We start from the raw sequence: 20,867 nt of genomic DNA, 5'->3' as shown, positions 1-20,867 counted from the left end.
GCCCTGGATATTCACATTCTTAAACTGGTAAAAGTTAGCTTGTCTGCTCATTGCATTTTATACCACTACTACCAATGTTTTCTGGCCCTTAAATCAAGTGTTCCTAAAGAATGGGCCAGATAATTTTCCTCAGTCAGGGCATGCTGAAAATAAAATGGTGGGTCCCAGTCAGAGTATGTTAATCATTGCAATAAGACAGCTCCTAAATCTCACTGACTTCACACAATTAAAGCGTGTTTCTTGCTAACAGAACAATCTAGTCAAGTATATGTACATCACTCAAACCTTTCATGTGACTAACGCACCCACTGTCTTTTCATCTGGTATCTCTGCTTCAGAGTCCTCTATTAGATCCTCTGGATTTGGTCAGAAGATGAGAGAAGATAGTATAGAAAAGATAGAACTGCTCTCAATTGTGTCAGCTTGGAAGTGGTTATCACTTCGATTTATGTTCCACTGGTGAAAATGGAAGACTTAAAAAAACCCAGAAAACAAAAAACAAAACTTCAAATGTTTATATTATCTTCCCCGCAACGTTCTTAAATATGTTATAAATGGAATCACCTTACCTAGAAAGTACAAGGATGTCACAGTACAAAATTTGAAGGAGCAGTGAGTCAAATCCTGAATATCAAATCTTTCACCAGTATTTTGTAGTGTCAGCAGCATTTGCGTGGGACTGCATAAGTATCCTTTTTAGTTAGTTATTTGCCAGTATAAACTTGTTTTTTGCTTATTTATTTTTACTGTTTTTTTAATCATTAATATAGAAAAAGAAAAATGTGAGTTCTCTCACTTTTAAAAAAAATATATTAACAAATGAAAATGTACCAGAATAGATCAGATTTTTTTTAAGTATCTTGGGGTGCCTGGGTGGTGCAGTTGGTTAAGTGTCGGACTCTTGGTTTCAGCTCAGGTTGTGATCTCAGGGTCATGAGACTGAGCCCCACATTGGGCTCCATGCTCAGCCCAGACACTGATTGAGATTCTCTCTCCTTCTCCCTTTGCCTTGCCCACTTGTGCAGGTGTGTGCATGCGCCGTCTCTCTAAGTATCTCTACTTTTATATTGGGGGTTAAAGGTCCCAGACTATTTCACTGTATTAGTTGGACTGCAAAAAGACATTTTTGTACTTAAGAAAAAAAAAAAAAGATGGTAATTTCAAGAATAAACGTTTTCAATTGTTATCAGGATTTCTACCCAATCATGTTTGACAGAAGCACTGATGTATGGTAGAGCTATCGAAGAGGATTGTTCTGATATCCAAGAAACAATCAACCTAGCTGCTGGTTCTCATCATGACAGAGTAGACATCTCATGAATGCCTAAAACAAACAAACAAACAAAACAAAAACAAAACAAAACAAAAACTCTTGAAGAAATTATGAAATTGCTTCTGAATCTATACAATTTAAGGCCTGAAAATCTCAGAGATATTTAATAATAGCTAAACTGTACTGAGTGTTATGATGGTCAACTAGTGTTCAAAGTGTTTTGTTTGTGAAAATTCCTTTAATTCCTATAATGACTATCTGATAACTACTGATGCACACTTTCAGGTAAGAAAATTGAGAGACAGAAAGAAAGCAGTTTTTCAAATTTATTCCATTGGTTGGTGGAAGAGCAAGAATAAGAAGTTAGACTATCTAATTTCAGAGCAAATGCCACTCATGATTGTACCATATAGATTCTCATGAGGAAAATACAATCATTTCATGATGAGATAAATATTGACTGATTAGTTTGATCATTTAATTCAAAGTCAAACTTCAATATTATGTGTATTGTCAGGATCAAATTAGGTGAAAAAAGGGCAGCAATATTTTCAGAATGTGCATTTTTTCTATTTTTATTTTTTTAAAGATTTTATTTATTTATTTGACAGAGGGAGACACAGCGAGAGAGGGAACACAAGCACGGGGAGTGGGAGAGGGAGAAGCAGGCTTCCCGCGGAGAGGGGATCCCAATGCGGGGCTCGATGCGGGTCTCAATCCCAGGACCCTGGGATCATGACCTGAGCCAAAGGCAGCCGCTTAACTGACTGAGCCACCCAGGCGCCCCTCAGAATGTGCATTTTTAAAAAGCTTTCTAATGCTATTCTAGTTTAATGCCTACTAGAGCACTTGTGGATTTTTTCAAACATTCAGTGCTATCAATTTATTATAAATAAGCAACAGCAGATGTAATTGCTGAATAGAATCCATTGTATGGATATACAATATTTTTTTAAATCCATTTACCAGGAAACGGATGTTTGGATTCATTCCACTTTGGGGCTATTATCATTAATGCTGCTGTGAACATTTCTATACAAGTCCTTGGATTGACTAATATGTTTTCATTTCTCTAGGAGTGGAATTGCATGATCATATGGTAAATTTACATAGCTTTTTAAGAAATTACCAAACTGTTTTCCAAAGCATCTTCATCATTTTACATTTCCATGAGCAATGTATGAGAGTTCCAGTTTTATCAACACTTGTCTGTTTTTTATAAACATCCTAGTGTCTGTGAAGTGGTATCTCATTGTACTTTTAATTTACATTTATGAGTAATAATGTTGGGCATCTTTATATGTGCTTATTGTCCACTCATATAGCTTCTTTAAGAAAATACGTACTCCAACCCTTTGCCAATTTTTAATTGGATGATTTGTCACCTTATTATTGATTTCTAAGATTTCTTTATATTTTCTAGTTACCTGTATCAGAGATAAGGTTTACAAACATTTTTTCTCAGTCTGTGACCTATCTTTTCCTATTCTTGATGGTGTCTTTTGAAGTTTAACAATTTTTAACTTTTTTTAAAAATTTTATTATGTTATGTTAATGTTATATTAATCATCATACATTACATCATTAGTTTTTGATGTAGTGTTCCATGATTCATTGTTTGCATATAACACCCAGTGCTCCATTCAGTACATGCCCTCTTTAATAGCCATCACCAGGCTAACCCATCCCCCCACCGCCCTCCCCTCTAGAACGCTCAGTTTGTTTCTCAGAGTCCATAGTCTCTCATGGTTTGTCTCCCCCACCGATTTACCCTCCTTCATTTCTCCCTTCCTACTATCTTTTTTTTTTTTTAACATATAATGTATTATTTTTTTCAGAGATATAGGTCTGTGATTCAACAGTCTTATAAAATTCACAGCACTCATGACATCTAATTTATCAATCATTTCTTTTGTTGCTAGTGGTTTTGATTTTGTAGCTAAGAAGTAATTACTTAACCCAAGGTCACAAAGATTTATGCCTGTTTTTCTTTTCCCCCTAAGTGCTTTATAGTTTTAGGTCTTAAATTTGTGTGCACGGTCCATTTTAAGTAAATGTTTGTGTTTGGTGTGAGATGGCATCTTTGTCAAAAATCAAGTGACCACAGAAATGCAAATCAAAACCACAGTGATATCACCTTACACTAATCAGAATGGCTAGAATCAAAAAGATAAGAACTAACAACTGTTGGCAAGAATGTAGAAAAAAAGGAACATTACTGGGGGGAATATAAATTAGTATATCCACTGTGGAAAACAGTATGGAGGTTCCTCAAAAATTAAAAAAATAAAATTAAATTAAAAATAGAAATGCCATATTATCCAATAATTCCACTACTGGGTATTTACCCAAAGAAAACAAAACCCTAATTTGAAAATATATATACACCCCTTTGTTCATTGCACAATTATTTACAATAGCCAAGATATGGAAGCAACCTAAGGTTCCATTGATAGATGAATGGATAAAGAAAAGGTAGTGGATACGGAATGGAATATTAACCATAAGAGAGGATGAGATCTTATTGTTTGTGACAACATGGATAGACCTAGAGGGTATTATACTAAATGAAATAAGTCAGACAGAGAAAGACAAATACCATATGATTTCATTTATGTGAAATGTATAAAATAAAACAAATTAATAAAAAAGTGGAATCAGACCTATAAATAAAGAGAACAAACCCATGTTTGCCAGATGGAAAAGGGGTGGAGGATTAGCAAAATGGGTGAAGGGGAGTAGGAGATACAGGCTTCCAGTTATGGAATGAATAAGTCATGGGAATAAAAGGCAAAACATAAGGAGTATAGTCAATGATATTGAAGTATCATTGTATAGTGACAGATGGTAGTTACACTTGTGGTGAGCATAGCCTAATGTATAGAGTTTTGAATCACTATGTATATATGGAACTAATGTAACATTGTGTATCACTATACTCAAAAGAAAATTAATTTTAAATATATGGATTTATATAGTAGCATATATAAGTTCTTATATCTGGACTCTCACTTTTGTTCCCAAGATCTAAAATGTCTATATCAGTACTACACTGTTTTGATTGTTGTAGCTTTGTAGTAAATTTTGAATTCAGGATATGTAAACCTTTTAATTTTGTTTTCTTTCAACATCGTTTTGGCTATTCTAGGTCCTTTGTATTTGTATATAAATTTTAGAACCTGCTTGCCTGTTTCTGAAAAAGAGCCTATTGTTTTTTTGATAGGTATTTCATAGGATCTATACACAAATTTGTAGAGAATTGCCATCTTTATAGTGTTGAGTTCGAATCAGTGACTTGGAATATCTCTCAATTTATCTAGAGCTTCAATTTCTTTTACCAGTATTTTGTAGTGTCAGTGTTTTGTTAAATTTATTCATAAATATTTCATTATTTTGGTACTTTTGTGAATGGAATTGTTTTCTTGATTACATTTTTAGATTGTCCATAGTTAGTAGTATAGAATTATCATGGATTTTTGTATATTGATTTTGTGTCCTTATGACCTTGTAGTTGTGTGTCTTTGTGTCTGTGTGTATATGTGTGTGTATGTGTGTTCCTTAGGACATTTTATAAACAAGATCACATTGTCTGCAAATAAAGACAGTTTTACTTTGTTCCTTTCCAATCCTGATACCTTTATTTTTTTCTTGATTCATTTTTCTGGCTAAAAGCTCTCACACAATGTTGTGTTATGTGGTAAGAGCAGACATCCTCACATTGTTCTTTATTTTAGGGGGCAAGCATTCAGATTTTCCCTTTCAATTTTGATGTTAGTTGCAAGTTTTTTGGAGATACTCTTTATCAAGTTGAAGAAGTTCTCTCACTCATTGTTGAGTTTTTATCATGAATGAATGTATATTGAATTTTTAATGTTTTCACATGATTATTTTGTATTTATTGAAATCATTGTGTGTTTTTTTCCCTTAATGAATGTAATTTTAAACTAATGAGAATTAAAGATAAATGAGGATTTGTCTTTTATTCTTTTATTTTTTGCAAATGCTAGTAGTATCATGGTATGCTAAAGGTCAATGGGAAATTCACCATTAAGTATGCAATGAGTGGGGGTGCCTGGGTGGCTCAGTCGTTAAGCATCTGCCTTCAGCTCAGGTCATGATCCCAGGGTCCTGGGATCGAGCCCACATCTAGCTCCCTGCTCCGCGGGAAGCCTGCTTCTCCTTCTCCCACTTCCCCTACTTGTGTTCCCTCTCTCACTGTGTCTGTCTCTGTCAAATAAATAAATACAATCTTAAAAAAAAAAGTATGCAATGACTATTAATGGACTTTTATACCTCAAATTATAATAAGGCCTAGAGACTTTTTAAAAGCAATTCATGTCCTGGTTAAATAATTTTCTTTTATAAGTCTTTTTCAGTTATAAAAACAGGGAATTCACAGGGTTCTATTTTAAATCCTGTTGATTGAAAACCATTTTAAGAATCCTATCTATAGTTGCAATAAGATTTAAACTAAGCTGGCGTGTTTTTAAATTAATTTTAGTATGAATATAAGTTTATATATTTATGACAGAATCTTTAAAAGAAGTATAAGTCTCAGGTCCAATTTTTAATAGCAGCTTTCAGCATTCGGTATGATAAGTGAAGTATGTGTCTATTTTAATTGGTAACAAGAGAGAGGGATAGAGGAATTTAATGAATATGATGATTCAAATTTATATTATGTACAAAGCAGTACAACCAAGAACTTATGACCCAGATAAAGTTCTACATAAATTTTTAAAAAATGTAAGTTAAACCTAATCCTGCCAAGAGAAAAAAATGAAATTATTTCTTTTTAAAAATATAGTTAATTATTTCATAACTGTGATCAAAGTGTCTTCACTACCATTCTAGTTATGTTAAGGCATTAGTATACTACGCTAAACAATCCCATAATTAGATTTAACATATAATGAGTGCCTTTCTAATTATAGGCACTTTATTGAGAGATTTAAAAGGTTTGACTAGTTTTCAAAGCAATTATCTAGCAAATAATATTTATTAACTGTAATCTTGAAAACTATTTAACTCTTTGTGCTTTGTCTTTTTTAGTAAGCTACTTCATGAGATTGCTGAAATTATTAAAATTTTAGAGTTTATAGCAAGACCAGATATATTACACGCACTGATTAAATATTCTCATTTTCTATCTTATAGAAAATAGTGTGTGGGTCAATTACTGTTCTATTTTCTTAATCTGCTCTTAAAATTCCCTCTCTGCCCTTTAAGCTGTTTGTTAAGCTATTTTTTAAAATATTTATTTTTTTAAGATTTATTTATTTATTTGAGAGAGAGAGAGCACAAGCAGGGAGAGCAGGCAGAGGGAGAGGGAGAAGCAGGGAGCCCGATGCAGGGCTCGATCCCAGGACCTTGGGACCATGACCTGAGCCGAAGGCAGCTGCTTAACGTACTGAGCCACCAGGTGCCCCTAAGCTGTTTTATTTCTTGTATTCCATTTTGTTTGACATTAATATTGTTATTCTGGTTTACTTTTGGTTTGAATTGCCTGTTTTTCTTTTTATATTCCTTAATTTTATATTCCTTAATCTTTCTTAGAGCTTCTCTCTCCAGATATAATGGCTCCAATCTCAGTACGGATAGGGAGGTTTTGACAAGGGGCCAGTCAGGAATAGATGATGTGTTTATATTAATTATAATCTGGTTTTCACCCATATTAGACTCTGTTTCCACCCTGATGTTACCCTGTGACCCTGAACTTCTGCTACTACTATTCTGGGTACAAATCTGCATGAGCCACTCATATTTATGACATTTTATGAGTGAAGACACTGAGTGGCCCTGTTTGGATTGCCTTGCCAAGGATATCTGTATGGTGAATAGCCTTTGAAAATGGAGAGAGAGAGTGTCTCTCTTCAAAGCAAAAGCAGGTTTGCTTATAGTCTTGAAAGATAAGAGTTAATGTTCCCACCCTGGGAAAAGGAAGGTTTGCTTATAGTCCATTATAAAAGATGCAGGTGTTCTCAGCTCAGGGCTCCTATCCTGTAATGCAGCACACTGTGTATGCAGCTGTCACCTGCTCTGGTTATGTCACTGAGTCCTTGCCATGTTGCCCTGTGTGAATCAAGGCTTGGGGAAATAGCAAGAAAATTATTATTCTCTGGCTGCTCCTATCGCTGTGTAATAAACTAACCTCTGTTTCTGGCCCAGAGTCTAGGTCTTCTGTCACTGTCCATAAAATTGTGAGGAGCTACTGTGTAAGTGGGGTAAAGACCCTTCTTGGTTCTTGACACTGTTCTTCTCTCATAAAGTGTTGAAAGCATAGGAAAGTATCCAGCCAGTACAATATTGAGATACAGGAGCATTAGACTTCCCAGCTAGAACTGGAGCCGAGTCCTCCCAGCTAAAGTTTCTGCTTACACCAAACACAGAGGCCTTCTGTCTTCTATATCTTGGATAGTGTTTTTCTTCATGGTTTTCATCCATATGTGTTTCTGACTTCTGTAGTTTCTCCAGGTTTGGTTTGGGGAAAGGAATAAGGATTGTGTGCTTTTTCAACATCTTGTCAGACCGTGTAGAATTTCTATGATTTAAAATTAGTTATGCATTCATCTCAACATAAAGTGTTTGATTTGTATATAATTTCCTTTCCAATCAACACAGTGATATTATGTGGCTCCAGAGGAAGCCTGCCCTCTCAGAGTGAGAAAGAGACAGGGAAAAAAAAAAAAAAAAACACATTTGGCAGACTGGAAAATTGCAGCCTTACAAAGTATACAGGATGCTTTATAAAAATGCTACTTGATGGCAATGAAATTAATTAAAAATCTGCAGGGCCAAGATGTACACACACATAAGAATCATTTTGGCACGAATTAACAGAATGAATAATGAAGTTTATAGCACCAATTACACAGGATATATAAAGAAATTTGAGACAGCCTCAAGGAAAAACACATATTAAAAATTGCATATGCATACACAGTTAAAATCACATCTATGAACAAAGACAATGCATATTTCAAAGCTAGAAAAGAGATTGAAGGGTAATTTTTAGAAAAATATAGGCTATTTATGTGAAAATGGCTTTAAATGACTTGAAATGAATTATTTTTATTTCTGAAGAGGAGAGAAAAGGACAATATGAGCTACAATTAAAGCAGAAATTAAGGTTTTTTCTAGATAATTATTTTATCTTCATGGAAGAATTATTAAATAGTTCCTACCAGATTATGCAACGATTTTTAATCCTTTATTATTGTAGGGATGCTGCAGCATAATATTAAGAAGACCATGAGTTGTAAGGCTTAAATAACTGGTTATGATGCATAGTTATAGAATTTAGCTAATTGTGTAGATTTGGGTTAACTATGTAAATACTCTGGCCTCATTTTTCTCATCCTTAAAATGGGGATGATGCCTCTCAGTGCTGATTAGGTGAGATAATTATATTGAAGGCTTATTATAAGGTTCAGCATGTGTTAGAAACTTAAAGATGTGCACATCTCTTTATTAGGTCATATTCTATATATGTAAGTGTTTATGGAAGAACATCTGATTAATTCAGTTTTGCAGCCATACCAAATTGCACAGGTTTTCATTACTAGCAAAGTCAGTATCTAAACTACATTCAGTATCATGATACATTAACTTTTTTAAAGATTTATTTATTTATTTGAAAGAGGGAGAGAGGATCTCCAGCAGACTCCCCACTGAGCCTGGAGCCCGATGCAGGGCTCGATCTCAGGACCCTGAGATCATGACCTGAGCCAAAATCAAGACTTCATCATTTACGGACTGAGCCACCCATTACATTAATTTTTTAAATTTGCTTTTTGTGATTCAACAGTTCTGTGGTCATAGGCCATTTTGTCCTGATAGTTGGTAGGTGCAGTATCTGTTTAGTGATACTGTGACAACAGAGTGAAGAAAAATGCCACATACATGAAGTGTTATTATTATTATTCTAACTTATCCCAGTCTTATTTTTGGATATGGTCTTTGCTGATAATAATTCTTCACTGGAAGACATTATTATTTCAAAGAGTGAATATTTGAGAATAAACTTCGAATTGTTACATAATATTATTTTTAGAGTTACTGTTCAATTTGAAGTAAGCAGAGCATTGATGTCATTTCATACACATTCCTCAGTGCCTACCTTTTTGTTGAATCATTCATTTACTGGCTGTTTCACTTCCATCTTCAGATTACGTCAGACTAGAATCTCAGCGTATGACTGATATTTTATGTAAGAATATATTTCAGACACCTTCTAAATCTTCCCTGAGTATATATTGCTTATTCTGTCCATACAGCCATGTAGTCTTTGTCCTGTGGACTGTTAGTGGTCTTCCCAGTTGTGATAAGACACTGAGATTAGATTTACTTTATAAAAATATAATTTAAATCATTTGAAGGTTTATGATACATTAATCATGGACAGAATGTGTATATGGAACATTAATTTGACATCATGAGAATAAACAGCTGTATTTCCTTGATTTGATAAGTATTATTAATTATCTAATGAAATGGAATCATTGGAATAGAAAATTCGTTATGTTTTATTAAAGAAAGAACTCAAAATGCTTATATTTATTAATTTTAAAGTATACCACCTCTCCCTGTAGCCCCCAACCAGTTGTGCCTTTAAAAAAAGCATCTGATCAATAAATTAAAGAAAATATAATAGGGCTCCGGGGTGGCTCAGTCGTTAAGCATCTGCCTTTGGCTCAGGTCATGATCCCAGGGTCCTGGGATCGAGTCTCACATCGGGCTCCTTGCTCAGCGGGGATTCCGGTTCTCCCTCTCCCTCTGCCCCTGCTTGTGTCCCCTCTCTTGCTGTGTCTCTCTCTGTCGAATGAATAAATAATATCTTAAAAAAAAAGAAAATATGGGGCGCCTGGGTGGCTCAGTTGGTTGAGCGACTGCCTTCGGCTCAGGTCATGATCTTGGAGTCCCGGGATCGAGTCCCGCATCGGGCTCCCTGCTCAGCAGGGAGTCTGCTTCTCCCTCTGGCCCTCCCCCTCTCATGTGCTCTCTCTCTCTCTCTCAAATAAATAAATAAAATCTTAAAAAAAAAAAAAGAAAATATAATAGTGTTACTCTATATGTATTTGCAAGTGGGAACTTTTAAAATAGAAACACTTTAATATTTTTAAATAAAAAATTTAATTCATTCCAGTGAAGAATTATGATCCGATGGGAGCGTACCTCAAAATTAAAAAAAAAAAAAAATCACTTTAATATCATACTTTTGACATATTACTTTGAATATTTTAGTTAAACTAATACAAAGAGAAATACAAGGTAAATAGAAACACTATTTCTAGAAATAGAACATATCACCAAAGTCTTTCAAGTTCATTCAGTTGTAATCTCTTCCTGCATTGAAAGTGAAAATGTTTATGTTGAATTTTCTAAGTGTGACAATTTCTATCAAGTGAAATCTCTAATCATTGGCATACCTGTTCTTGAGAGAATACCACACGTACCAATTTATTTTACTTTTCTTTGAGTAAAATATAAATATTAACTTTACTTTTCCTATAAGGCTGATTAACTTAAAATTAAATTTTATTTAAATAGATTTATTAGAATATTAAAGACCTAGTGGAAAGTGGGACATTAATATTGATAATATTGATTAATATTAAGTGTTACATGTCATGCACTGGGTCATAGAAAATCATATTCACCATGGAAGAAACTACTTGTTTAATTTTGTGCATTATGATGATTTGGGTGAGACACTGAGCTACTTAAGAATAGGAGTTCATTAATTCTATGTGCTGAAGGGGGAGAAATCGGAGGTGGAGACGAACCATGAGAGACTATGGACTCTGAGAAACAAACTAAGGGGAGGGGGTGGGGGGATAGGTTAGCCTGGTGATGGGTATTAAAGAGGGCATGTATTGAATGCAGCACTGGGTGTTATACACAAACAATGAATCAGGGAACATTGCATCAAAAACTAATGATATAATGTATGGTGATTAACATAACATAATAAAATAAAATTAAAAAAAAGAATAGGAGTTCAGATGAACATAGGGGAAGAAAAAAGGGAGGAGCAAACCATAGAAACAGACTCTTAACTATAGAGAACAAACTGAGGGTTACTGGAGGGGAAGTCAGTGGGAGATGGGTTAAATAGGTGATGGGTATTAAGAAGGGCACTTGTTGTGATGAGCACTGTGTGTTGTATGTAAGTGATGAATCACTAAATTCTATACCTGAAACTAATATTACACTGTATGTTAACTAATTGGAATTTAAATAAAAACTTGGAAAAAAAAGAGTTCAATTTTCAGTGAATTTGTTAAATTATGGATGTTGCATAGAAAAATGATTACTATGGGGAAACATTGATTGGAAACTTTAATTAATTAATATTATGAAATGGTCATTTCTAGATCTTTTTAAATGTTCCAATTGAATATTTTTTTAAATGGCAAATAAAATAAACAAAACAGACCTTATTATTTTTTTTTTTAATTTTTCTAGAGAGATAGCATGCATGCATGTGCTAGCGGAGAGGGGGAGGGACCAAGGGAGAGAATCTATGCTGAACCTAGAGCCTGACATGGGCTTGATCTCACAACCCCAATATCATGACCTGAGCCAAAATCAAGAGTCAGATGCTTAACTTATTGAGCCACCCATGCACCCCAAAACAGATCTTTAATTCAGAAAGTTGACTATAGCTTATTATCTTTGTGCAATTTGAATAAAATAAGTGCTAGATACTCTTATTACCCAATCTGGGAAATCTCAATCAAAATGATAAAATTAAAACATTTTTCTAAATTTTTGTTTTCTCCAAGTAGTGATCAGAAAAATGAAGAGAACCTTTGAATTGATATGTTTTTAAAGCTTAAGTTTGACATGATATATGATAAAATATATTTTTGACCAAAATATGAATAATTATATGACTTTTAATAAGGTTAGAATGTTGCAAATAATAGCAATTCTTTCCAATCATTGCCTTGGGATAGCTGTGTTAAGCTCAACATTACACTCCATATTACTAAATTTAATAATCACAGATCTCTTACCTTATTGACCCCTTGGTAGCATTTTATACAATAACTCCACCAGTCTCCTACCTGAATCATCCCATGCTCTCTAATCATGGTACAAGTAAAGTAGAAATCAATACCTAAGATTATATTACAATCCCCTACATGTTTAAACATTAAAAAAAAAATGCTTTTACTGCTATATAATATACATTATATAGCAGTAAATCACAATAGAAGTAAAAACATTATGAAACTAGAAGGTAATAAAAATAATAAATATTATAGTTTATGGGATGAAGTGAAGTCAATTCTTAGAAATCTTTAGCTTGAGGTACTTATGTCAAAAAAGAAGAAAATAAGAATTATCAATGATCAAACCATCTATCTCAAGAAATTAAAAGAAAAGAGCACATTAAACCCAGAGAAGAAGGAAGAAATAATAAAGACATGAGCATAAATTAATAAAAATGAAAATTAAAAATTGAGAAGATCACAGGAGTTGGGTATTTGCTAATATTAAAACAAATGAAAACCTGAAAATGAAAGAGTGAATAAAGAATATCATGAATAAAAGAGGAGGCATTATAACATAGCCAACAGAAATTAAAAACATAATAAAGGGAACATCTTTCAATTAATACATTTGAATATCATTAAATAAATTAAAGTGGACAAATACTGAAGCAACAATAAACTCTTACTTAAATTGATAAAAAAAGAAATAGAAAATTTAAACAATCTAATCAAAAGAAGATTTAGGCCCAGATATTTAAGGAAAAATAAAAATAATACTAACTTTATTTACACACTTTTGGATAAGGCAAAAAAAGTAGCACTCCCCAGTTTATTTTATGTGTCCAGCATTAGCTTGATAAAAAAGTATGACAAGGAAATTAATGAGCTCGTCTCATTCATAGCAGTAATTGGAAAATGCCTAATAAATAATAAAATTAGTCTAATATGTATGTTTTAGAAAGTATAGTATATCAGAACAAAGTTGAATGAATTCCAGGAAATAAAAGGAGCTTTAACATTAGAAAATCAGTTTTGTTTATAACACTAAAAAAAAAAACAAAAACAAAACAGCTTTTCTGTGGAATCTGGGTGAGCCTTCGCAGGTTTTGCTTCCCCACTCTAGAACCGGATCACCATAACGACTGGACAGAAGTTGATGAGAGCGATTCGAGTTTTTGAATTTGGTGGACCAGAAGCTGAAACTCCAGTCGGATATTGCAGTACCAATTCCAAAAGACCATCAGGTTGTGATCAAAGTCCACGCATGTGGTGTAAACCCAGTGGAAACATATATTCGTTCTGGTACTTACAGCAGAAAACCACTCTTACCCTATACTCCTGGTTCAGATGTGGCTGGCATAATAGAAGCCGTTGGAGATAATGTATCCACTTTCAAGAAAGGTGACAGAGTTTTCACTACCAGCACCATCTCTGGGGGCTACGCCGAGTATGCTCTCGCAGCAGATGACAGTGTTTACACACTGCCAGAAAAACTGGACTTTCAGCAAGGAGCTGCCATCGGTATTCCATATTTTACTGCTTATCGAGCTCTGCTCCACAGTGCCCGTGTGAAAGCTGGAGAAAGTGTGCTGGTTCATGGGGCTAGCGGAGGAGTTGGACTAGCAGCATGCCAAATTGCCAGAGCTTATGGCTTAAAGGTTTTGGGCACAGCTGGTACTGAGGAAGGACAAAACATTGTTTTGCAAAATGGAGCCCATGAAGTGTTCAATCACAGAGAACTTAATTATATTGATAAAATTAAGAAATCTGTTGGTGAAAAAGAAATTGATGTGATCATTGAAATGTTAGCTAATGTAAATCTTAGTAATGATTTGAATCTTCTGTCATATGGAGGATGAGTAATAATTGTTGGCAGCAGAGGTCCTATTGAAATAAACCCACGGGACACCATGGCAAAGGAATCTAGTATAACTGGAGTTGCTTTCTATTCATCAACTAAGGAGGAATTTAGGCAATTTGCAGCCGTCCTTCAAGCTGGAATGGAAATTGGTTGGTTGAGACCTGTAATAGGTTCTCAGTATTCACTGGAGGAGGTGGCCCAGGCTTACGAAAATATCATCCATAACAGTGGGGCTAGTGGGAAAATGATTCTTCTCTTAGAATGATTAATTCTTTCATGTATTTCCTATGCAATTAGAGGTTTCCTGTCCCAGTTTTACTTACACTACCTTTGCTCTAATCAGCATTCGTTTGATTCAGTGAGTTTCTTATGTTAAAAAACAAGATTTATCTTTAGAGATCTGGGCATTGGAGTACAATTTATTTTATAGCTCACAATATTCTTTATGCCTCCCACCTACCTCTAATCAAGGAGTCATCACAGCAGGAAATAGAATGTCAGTAGTCATTTGGCATTGGGTGCGTTACAGAAAATTCCCGGTACTTGATCATTAATTCCATACCTTTGGCTAAAACAAGCTAATTCAAAATAAGTCTGTGTGATTTCCAAGCCTACTTTTCCTTGTAAAGGTTCTTTAGTATCTGATTAACTCAGAACAGTATTGGACTCTGAAGATTTTCTGGACTAAATAAGACCCCTTTTCTAAGCTAATCTCATCTGGATCTACAAGTCTCTTGCAAGGGCAAGATAAACAATGTCCAGAGAAATTTGTTTTTTAACACATAGTTTTCCACTATTTCCCCAATATTAGAACATCCACTGTGTTGATGGTTGATTACTCATTATCCATATATTCTTTTTTTAATTGTACATTTAGTGCCACCTTTTTTTTTTTATTTTATTTTGTTATATTGTGTTAATCACCAGACATTACATCATTGGTTTTTGATGTGGTGTTCCATGGTTCATTGTTTGTGTGTAACACCCAGTGCTCCATTCAATGCGTGCCCTCTTTAATGCCCATCACCGGGCTGACCCGTCCCCCCGCCCCCCTCCACTCTGGAACCCTCAGTTTGTTTCTCAGAGTCCATGGTCTCTTGTGGTTCGTCTCCCCCTCTGATTTCCCCCCCTTCATTATCCATTTATTCTGTGAAGAGAGCAGCCTTATTTTTGGTATAATATGATAGGTAGGTACATAGTCTCCCGATAGATACTTCCTGATGATTTGATTTTCAAAATAGGTTTAGAATTATCTGTGCAATGGGAGTCCTACGTTTTTATTTAAATTACTAAACAAATTTGGCACATTAAGAGTGATCTGCTTTTGTCTTCATTACATGATAACCTGCAGTAAATTCTGTAGAAAAATAAAACCTGTGTTTATCTATTTCGTCTTTATATTGTATTTGCCTTACATCTCTTTTACGTAGTTCCTAATGGTTAATTTCTAACAGTGTTCTGTGCTGGAAGTCCTTATCAAAACTAAATAAAGGGATGATTACTTAGAAAAAAAAAATTAAAAATCATATGTTTAAAATTATTTAATCAATTCCAATGTCCATTCCTGACAAAAAGTTTCAGAAATTAATGATCAAGTAAAAAAACTTCCTTAATCAGATAAAATTCTTCTACAAAAATGTCTATAGCAAATATGGTTAATGGTAAAATGTTGAACACATTGTTTTTGAGACTGGGTCCATGACGAGGATTCCTGGTATGATGATTTACATTCAGTATTTTATCCAACTGTCCTAGAAGTACAGTAAATCCACAAAATTAAATAAAAGGAGTAATAAGAATGCAAGAAATTAAACTACTTTTATTCACAGACAATGTGAATATATATTAAAATCCAAAGGAATCTGGAAGTAAACTTTTAGAATAAATAAGTGAATTTGAAAAAGACTGCTTATGTAATTTCATTATAAAGCTAATTTTATTTTTATTTATAAGAAATAAAGGGAAAAGGGCGCCTGGGTGGCTCAGATGGTTAAGCGTCTGCCTTCGGCTCAGGTCATGATCCCAGGGTCCTGGGATCGAGTCCCGCATCGGGCTCCTTGCTCCTTGGGAGCCTGCTTCTCTCCCTCTGCCTCTCTCTCTGTCTCTCATGAATAAATAAATAAAATCTTTAAAAAAAAAAAAAAAAGAAATAAAGGGAAAAAAGTTTAAGTGTTATCACTTAAATAGTATCAAGAAATATTAGACTTAGAAATGAATTTTATTAAAAACACACAAGACCAGAGGTTCTAGGTGTCTCACTCGGTTGGGCTTCCAACTCTTGATTTTGGCTCACGTCATGATCTTGGGGTCGTGAGATTGAGCCTTGTGTTGCCCTCTGCACTCGATGGGAGTCTGCTTGAGATGCTCTCCCTCTGCCCCTAACCCCCCTCTCTAAAAATAAATAAATAAATCTTAAAATACACACACACACACACAAGACCACTACAGAGAAAACATAAAATATTGAAAGCAAGAAAAACTTAAATAACTAGGGGTATGTACTATGTCTATGAATAGAGAGCATCAAAATTGATCTTTGGGAACAAAACAAACAAAGAAAAAAGAGACAAATGAAAAAACAGACTCAATTATAGAGAACAAACTGATGGTTATCAGAGGGGAGGTGAGTGGGGGGATGGGTGAAATAGGTGATGCAGATTAAGGGTACACTTATCATGATGAGCACTGAGTAATGTATAGAATTGCTGAGTTACTATGTTGTACACCCAAAACTAATATAACACTGTATGTTAAGTATACTGGAATTAAAATTTTAAAAATTGATCTTTGAAATAAATGATATCCTAGTCAAAATCCTAGGTGAGCTTTTGTGGAAATTAACAAACTGTTTTTAAATTTATATGAACTGTATTAGACCAAGAATAGCCAAGTAACTGAAGCAAACAAGAATCACGTATATGAAAATACTTCTAAAAAATTAGATCCTGTGAAGCTTTAAGCAATTATAGAAGCCATGGTAAGCATTTGATTAAAATTTTTCTTTGGATTTTTTTTAAGATTTTATTTATTTATTTGACAGAGAGATAGAGAGAGAGCACAAGTAGGTAGAGAGGCAGGCAGAGAGAGAGGGAGAAGGCTGAGCAGGTGAGCCCCACACAGGGCTCAATCCCAGGACCCTGGGATCATGACCTGAGCCGAAGGCAGACGCTTAACTGACTGAGCCACCCAGGCGCCCCATGCTATTGGATTTTTTAAATTAGGAAAAATAGGGCACCTGGGTAGCTCAGATGGTTAAGTGTCTGCCTTCGGCTCAGGTCATGATCTCAGGGTCCTGGGATCGAGTCCCACATCGGGCTCCCTGCTCCTTGGGAGCCTGCTTCTCCCTCTGCCTCTCTCTCTCTCTCTCTGTCTCTCATGAATAAATAAATAAAATCTTTAAAAATAAATAAATAAATAAATTAGGAAAAATATATTGGAGGGTATTTCAGTGGTACTCTGATCAAATGAGAAATTTTATTTAAAAAGACAATGAAATTTTCAGAATTAGAAGCTAAATAAGAGAAACCTCTCCATACTTTCAAATATATATATATATATGTATGTATATATGTTTTATGTATATATATTATATGTATGTTTTGTCATATACTTTTTTAAAGATTTTATTTATTTGAAAGAGAGACAGAGATAGCATGAGTGGGGGGAGGGGCAGAGGGAGAGACTCTTCAAGCAGACTTCCCACTGAGTATGGATCCCCACATGGGGCTCCATCCCACCACCCATGAGATCATGACCTGAGCTGAAACCAAGAGTTGGATGCTTAACCGACTGAGCCACCCAGGTGCCCCTGTTCTGTTTTTGACAATACATCCCATGTGCCAACTGAGCAAGCTAGTGATATACTGGGAATTTAATTATATATTATTTTCATAGTTTGGATTGTAATATGAGGATCCCATTTTGCCATTTAAATCTCTAAAATGTCTTAAATCTATTTCATGATGACAAGATGTACACAAACATACACCCATACTCATAGGTCCTATTAATATCTCCATGATATTGCTGGCAGGAGTATATTTGTCTAGTATCTCAACAAAAACCATGCAACAAATATGTTTCATTGATTTAGGTGATCTGTGAAGAGAAATTAAACGAGACTACTATTAGTGATACATTATCACATTTTATATGCTTTATCCAAATATCAATTCCCTCTAGCAAAAGACTACCAAGGCCACACCTATAGTCAAAAAAGTAGATTGATTGTCTCATTGCAATAAAGGAGAACACACTTTTGGACTTGTGTTAAATGGTTTCAGAAAGTATTCCGAAAGCTGGGACTTGGCTCTGGATTAAATATTGTGAGAAGAGAACATAATACCATGTTTGTTTTGCTTAAGGATTTTTATCGATAGGATGAAAGGAATAAAGTAGAATTAAAGTCATGACTGATAAAATTGCAGTAGTTACCCATATTAGGAAAAGGCCAGGGCAGGGGATTATTTGGCTAATTTTGTAGTATGGACACATGTTTGTTTTATCGGTGCTCAGATATGATTGCAGAGTAGTCTCAATTTTTATCTTGCTCCCTCATGGTCACAGAGTGGCCTTGTCTGGTGGTGTTCTGTTCTGTGAAATAACACAGCTTAGCTATGAGGCCAGACTGACTCCAAGTATCACTAAGGCGTCAGCATCAGCACCCAGCTATCTCTGGCTCTCAGGGACTGCTTTTCTCTTTCTCACATACAATATCAACTGTTCACTACATCAATATAGTGAGATCATGTTATTAGCTCTATTGTAAGATTAAGCATTAAAACGTCAGAGACGGGTGTCTGGGTGGTTCATTTGGTTAAGTGTCAGACTCTTGATGTAGGCTCAGGTCATGATCTCAGGGTCATGAGATCAAGCCCAGGGTGGAGCTCCACACTCAGCAGGGAGTCTGCTTGAGATTCTCTCCCTCTGCCCCTCCCCCTCCCCCAAAATAAAAATAAATAAAAATAAAACCTCAGAGAATAATTTGCCTAAAGTAATGCAGGATTTGAACCCTAACTCTCTGACTCAAAGCATATTCCTTTTCAATCCCTTCACATTGGTCCATAGTGACTATAATAAACATAAATACCTCTTAAAATGCTCTGTGAAATTCTTTATTATCTTTTGTTCTCATATTAGCCAGAGTATAATGAGCATGGAACAGAGGAGATGACTAAAGATTAGTAATAAGAACCTAGAAAGAAGATTAATTTAATTACTATTGTAATGGAACTAATGTGAGTTAGCTCCTTGGAGAGTTACAGGTAGCGATTACACCAAGTGCAGTTGTCACACAAAGGAAACTATTTACCACAAATAAGGAGATCATGGGAATGATTTCCAAAGCCACGACTCCCTGAGCGGGAGTGAGTGGGTTCCTTTTATTTAGAGTTAGGATGAATATTCAGGAAGGGGTTTTGTTGTCACATGTAAAGCGGACATAAGGTTGCAGCAGGTAGGTATACTTAGAAAATGTGCCAAACATATATCCTACCATATGTTGATGAAGCTTCTGCTCCTCCTTGGGTGGAGATTTTAACTCAACATTATAATGAAGCAGAGGTAACTGACACAAGGGGAGGGGGCCATGGGCTTGCTTCCAGAGCCAGTATAAACTGGATGGGGCCTTGGGCTCCCTACCTCAGGTAAGGAATGCAGGGTCTTGCTTATGTTTGAAACAACACTGGGAGAGTTTTACCATTGATTTCTTGTCTCTGATGGGGTTAGCTATTTCCAGGCCCTGTAGAGACTGTGAGCTTTTGCATTCCCTTTGTTTCCTTAGAATCCTTAACTACTGAGGTTTTTGCATTTCTTTGTAGTTCTCACACCTCCTAGGAAGTTGCACAAGAAGTGTGCTAGAGCAAGTAGGGCAAAGACCACAGAAAGTAGCTGGGGATCTAAAATGACTTCTCAGGTGTCAATGAAAGCTGTATCTTGTCTTTCTTTTTTGGGGGACCCCTAACTCTTTTTGCTTACAGTATTGCTTAAGCAGTAAAAAGAAGTAACACTACAGTATATAATCTATTTAACAAAAGATCTTCACGTTTTCTGATCAGTTGTTGATAATGACACCTTATATTATTAGCTGGAGTGAGAGAAGTGAAAGGATCAAAAGAAGGAAAGAAAGAGGGAAGAGGGGGGAGATCAGGCAGGTGGGTAGGCAAGGAATGGAAGAAAGAAAAAAGTACACATTTTTCCCAGGCACAGCAGTCTGCTAATGTTCATCCATTTATCTTTCACTAGATCATCGTAAATGAGGGATATGTAACAAAATTCTTCTATGAACTTATACTTCATGTAAATGCATTTCAATTCTCACGTTTTCTTGTCACTCTAGTTTTTTAAACTCGCAAACTGTATCAAAGCAAATTTATATCTATTTACTAACAACAGATATTTGTTAAAAAGGTCATTGAAATCAATAGTCTATCGTACCGATTTTTATGTTAAAGTGAGAGCAAAATGACTTTGTTCTATTTGAGAAATAATGAGATTTTCATGTCATCAAACAGAAATACTTTTAGTCCCAATGGAACCTATTTTGCTCCTGTCTGTAAATGAGGACTTTATAGACAGGGCTCAGTTAGAAATGCATGAACCACTCTAGGTATTTCAAGGTAATTTAATATATTGCCATACAACTGAAAGTGTTGAAGAAGCAAAGTCAAAGAAGGCAGATACTCGGATTTCATGTTTTTGCTAGCCAGTAGGGAGTGAGACAATAGATACC

General features: G+C 35.0%; 2 protein-coding genes across 4 annotated transcripts in view; both read left to right on the top strand.

The window, feature by feature from the left end:
• LOC116637297 (quinone oxidoreductase-like) overlaps nt 1-14,910 on the top strand; it is a 79,483-nt gene extending 64,573 nt beyond the window's left edge. The window contains 2 exon segments of the mRNA XM_032412690.1: nt 13,400-13,470; nt 13,472-14,910. Of these exon segments, the coding sequence (XP_032268581.1) occupies nt 13,400-13,470; nt 13,472-14,402 (1,002 nt within the window). The 3' untranslated portion in view covers nt 14,403-14,910.
• SPOCK3 (SPARC (osteonectin), cwcv and kazal like domains proteoglycan 3) overlaps nt 1-20,867 on the top strand; it is a 478,511-nt gene that overhangs the window by 383,996 nt on the left and 73,648 nt on the right. The gene's annotated exons all lie outside the window — the stretch shown is intronic.

This window comes from Phoca vitulina, unplaced genomic scaffold (genome assembly GCF_004348235.1).
Source record: "Phoca vitulina isolate PV1807 unplaced genomic scaffold, GSC_HSeal_1.0 scaffold14, whole genome shotgun sequence".
NCBI classification, from domain to species: Eukaryota; Metazoa; Chordata; class Mammalia; order Carnivora; family Phocidae; genus Phoca; species Phoca vitulina.
This window is presented reverse-complemented; position numbering and strand designations above follow the sequence as displayed.